The following is a 4,159-nucleotide window of genomic DNA, read 5'->3' as shown; positions in this document are numbered from 1 at the left end:
AAAAAAAAAAAAAAAAAAAAAAAGAAGCCTCTGATCTTTCTTTTGCCTCATCCTCAAGACATTATCATTACAGCAGGGCTGCTCGTGCTAAGGAGTGAGTCTGAGAGGAAAGCAAACCTCCACAGCAAGACCCTTCCAGCACACCTCAGCATTGCTGTGCATCACATCCTTCCAGACTGAAAAGCCCCCCACAGTTGGAAAGGCAGTCTTCTGCCAAAAAGCTCTGAATAAAGCAAAGGAAACTCCTTGAAAAGGTTTACAGCCTTCCCACAAGCTGTGCCAAAACCACTGTGAGGGTCTTTAGGGCAGCATTATTTCAGAAAACTTAATGATTATTGACATTTTAAGACCATCGAGCTTTAAAGTCAGTGAACTCCCTTTTCTGAAATCTTCCACGATGTCAAATTAAAACAGCAGAAAACAGAGGACTGAACTAATTTATTAGATGATTGTATTGTGTTTATCCTAGGTCTTTAATCAAGCAAACATCCCTCCACCAGTGCAGCACGTGGGTATCTCTTGGAGGGTCCCAAGCGATATTTTTCCACTGTATTCCTGATGAATACTCCTTATGTGACAGCCACAGCACACACGAGCAGCACTGAGCAGGTGAATGGGGAAGGGAAGGGACTCTGGGTTTGTAGGACGTGCAGGGAGACAGGACATGCATGTGGAGTTCATTATTGTCGTTTCACCCCGCTCAAATTGAACACTTCCCTCCCACCTCCCTCCTTGCTTTAGTCACCGGGTGGTGCCAAAACCCCTAAAGGGGATGAATTGGGAACTCTGACCTCTGCTCTGATGCCTCCTGTTTCCTCCCCTCCCTTTTAGGTGCTGCCTGTGGTCATGGAAAGGAGCCGCTACAAAAGGATTTTTCTAAAGCTTTCAAACTGAGCGGAGCCCGCTGGCCTGGGAAGTGGCGCTCAGATCAAAGCCCCCCTGTGCCAGAGCTGCGCAGGGGACAGGAGAGGGGGGTTGCTGCAGAATTCCACAGCTGAGGAGCTGTGTTTGGCAGCAGGGGGGATGCTGGGGCTGTCCCAAGAGCTGGTACAGCCTGAAGGATTTCTTCTGGTCCCCAGCATCCTCAGTGCCGCGGGTCATGCTGAGCTAGCAGGGTGGCCGGAGCACAGATGGACACATRTGGAGTGACAAATGCACACCCACATTTGCCAGCGTTCCCAAGCAGCCTTATCCTCCCAGTTTTGCTTGGCACAACGGTCACATATTTGTTTGCAAGTGCACAGAGCAGCAATTACTTCTTCACCTTTCCTTACTGCTTTGCCTCACTGGWGGCACAATTACTACATCGAGGTCGCTGTAAGCCTCCTGCTACTGGGACTCGAGGCAAAGCTYCTTCGAGTTACACTGTTTTAAAGTGCAGTGAAATGAAACATCTCTTTAAAAGGTGGCAAAACTCGGASGAGGACACGTCAGGTTTTTGYCATCCAGTGTCATCTTCAACAATTYATACTATGCAGACAGCAAAATTCTGTGTCATAACCACACAATAGCCCGAAAATTCCTAGTGCAGCAACTATGCACTAGGATAGAATGAGAAAAATGCTTCAGAGATGAACTTGTAACAAAGCCAGCCCCCCGAAAAGGACGAGAAAGGCTCGGTGTGAGAAAGTGACAGCTTTCCCTTGCTTGTCCTCACTGTTATAGACAACAGGGACAAACCCACTGCTCCACTGCAACAGGTGACTGGCACCACGACCCTCACAAGCAACACGCAGAAAACACAGAGCAGCAGCTGGTGGCTCCACGGCTGGCTTCAGGCTGCACGAACATTTCAAACCAGAGCTGCTCTCCCCAGCTTGGGCTGCCCTCAGGGGGGACACTGGATCTGGAGCTCCTGCAACTAAMCCTGGTGTTTTACAAGCCCGTTTACAACTGTTCTTCCCCCTTCTCAAAGGAGCCATAGCTGTTACACCGCACTGCAGCTTTTACCGTCTACATTCCTGGCTGCAAGCTCCCTCTGGGCAGCTTAAAATGGGACCCCCGAGGAAAGTCACCTGACATTCGCTTGTAAAATCCACCCGCCTAAATTCACCCGCTGCTCATCCCAACGCCCCGCCGAACACGCGGGGAATGGCCGAGTTAAAACACATCGAGGTAAATATTGTCACGTTCAAGACACGTCAAGGTAAACATTGTCGCATTTATCACACCGATTCCCTGACTAGCAAAGGGAATCTGGGTGCGGGTTTGCCCGGGATTTTATAAACACAAAAGGACCCGCAACTTTAAAAATAAAGCCCCGGGAACTCAGCGAGCCGCGTTTCATGAGAGCAACTCCCGGCAAGGCTGGGAGGGAGATGGARCACGTGCGTCCCACGGCCCCGCTGCTCCGGGGGGCTCCGGGCAGGGGGATGGCTTGGGACCCTCCCTCCCGGAGCCCCCCAGCACCGCCCCAGCCCAGCAGCTCTGCCCGMGGGTGGGATGAGTGGGAAAACACGCGCGGAACGGGGCCGTGCCCGCCCGGCGACACCGCGGAACGGGGGCGCACCCAGGGCGCTCGGAACCGTGCGCTCCCCSCGGCTCCGTCCCCTCCTSCCCGGCCCCCGYCGTACCTGGATRGTCTGGTTGGGGTCCCCCCCGGCCACCGGGCCCCCCACCAGTTTGCAGTACAGATCCTCCACGGCGCGGCGGCTGCCGGCGCCCGCCGCCTCCTCTCCGCAGGTGGCGGTGGCGGAGATGCGGGTGCCCTCGGCCAGGTTGAAGTAGGGCGGGTGGAGGCTGTGCCCGTTCACATCGCTGGGGAAGGAGGCGGGTGGCCGGGCGGATGCGGCGGGCAGCGCCAGCAGCAGCGGCAGCAGCAGGAGCCGCGCACCGCCCCGCTCCGCCGCCCTCGCCATCTTCGCTCGGCGGGGCCGGGCAGCGCCAAGGCACGGGCTGGGCTCCGCTGGGCTGCTCCGCTGCTCCACCGCTCCGTTCTGCTCCGCTCTGCCCCGCTCGGCTCTGCCCCGCTCCGCCGCTGCCGCGCTACTTCAGCCCCGGCGGAGGGGAGGGGCCGCGGCAGTCCCGCCGCCCCGATTAACCCTTTGCCACCCCGGGAGCCCCTCTCTGCCCAACCGGCCTCGCCCCGGGCACCCCCCGGACCCGCCCGAGCGAGGGGAGGCCGAGTGGGGTGAAGTGATGCTCCCCCTCCCAAATAAACGGGGAGCGGGATCCGCCGGGAACAATGTGCCCATTGTGTGTGCGGGGCTGCGCTGCCCGCGGCGGCTCGCTGCTGTTTCACTACGTTAAACTCCATTAACCGATAGATCGGGGTTATCTGCAGGAAAAACTCCATTACTAATTAACAAAACAGGGGAAGGCTCCACCAAAGCCAGTTCGCTCTCCGCGAGCTATGCTGTGGGTTCTCGTTTAATTTGGCCTGTCAAAATTTTACTTCCACTTTCCCCGGAAAGGATGGCTTTTGGGAAATGACTTTACCTTCTCACCTAAGGGGGAAGGAAGCAGCTCAGTGATAACCCAACTTTCTCCTATCCCTACGCTGCCCTGGACAATCCCTCCGTGGTGTGACTTACGAGGAACACACACTGCCGGGTCTTTATTTGCTGCTGGGGGGAAGACACTTTACAGATAAAAACCTGAACATAAATATGTAACAACACATAAATTAACCCATCRAACCACTGCTTTGTTCTTCTGGCAAACACAGACTCGTTTTAAATCCAAGAATTAAATGATACACTTAAAATGTGTCTGAACTGGACAATAGAGTTTCTTTAAACCAAGAGATACCAAGAGACCAGGTCTGGACTCCAAACACTTGGATTGCTGCGGTRTTTGAACCCCACAGGAAGCAAAACAAGTTCTTAAGCGTGTCCAGGTCTTCACAGGCTGCTGCAGGGCATTTGCTCTTTGCATCAAATCATCCCCTTTGTTTCTTTTTTTTTCCTGTGGACAGCCTAGGAGGTACCGGTCCTCTTGGAAAACTTACTGCCTTAAATATGGAAAGCTTTAAAAAAATAAAAAAATAAAAAAAAAAATCAAGAAAAGCACTGTGATGCGTGTGGCTCAAACATATAATTCCATAAAATGAAAAACAAATTTGCACATGGCCTGTACCAGCCAGGGACTGCTATTAGCCTGATTTCAGCACTTTCAGGGGCCTTTGAAAGATCCCGGTTACTGTATCCGGAGCACTGTA

The 4,159-nt window shown here is 53.9% G+C and overlaps 1 protein-coding gene across 3 annotated transcripts in view; it reads right to left on the bottom strand.

The window, feature by feature from the left end:
* The window catches only part of LAMA5 (laminin subunit alpha 5), an 83,012-nt gene extending 80,069 nt beyond the window's left edge, over positions 1-2,943 (bottom strand). For all 3 annotated transcript variants that reach the window (XM_057379952.1, XM_057379953.1, XM_057379954.1), the window contains exon 1: positions 2,574-2,943. In XM_057379952.1, coding sequence (XP_057235935.1) covers positions 2,574-2,858 — 285 coding nt within the window. In that variant the 5' untranslated portion in view covers positions 2,859-2,943. The remainder of the gene's footprint in view (positions 1-2,573) is intronic.
* Between the last annotated feature and the right edge of the window lie 1,216 nt (positions 2,944-4,159).

Source organism: Malurus melanocephalus, unplaced genomic scaffold (assembly GCF_030028575.1).
Source record: "Malurus melanocephalus ecotype Western Australia unplaced genomic scaffold, MMel_1.1 scaffold_428, whole genome shotgun sequence".
Classification (NCBI taxonomy): domain Eukaryota; kingdom Metazoa; phylum Chordata; class Aves; order Passeriformes; family Maluridae; genus Malurus; species Malurus melanocephalus.
This window is presented reverse-complemented; position numbering and strand designations above follow the sequence as displayed.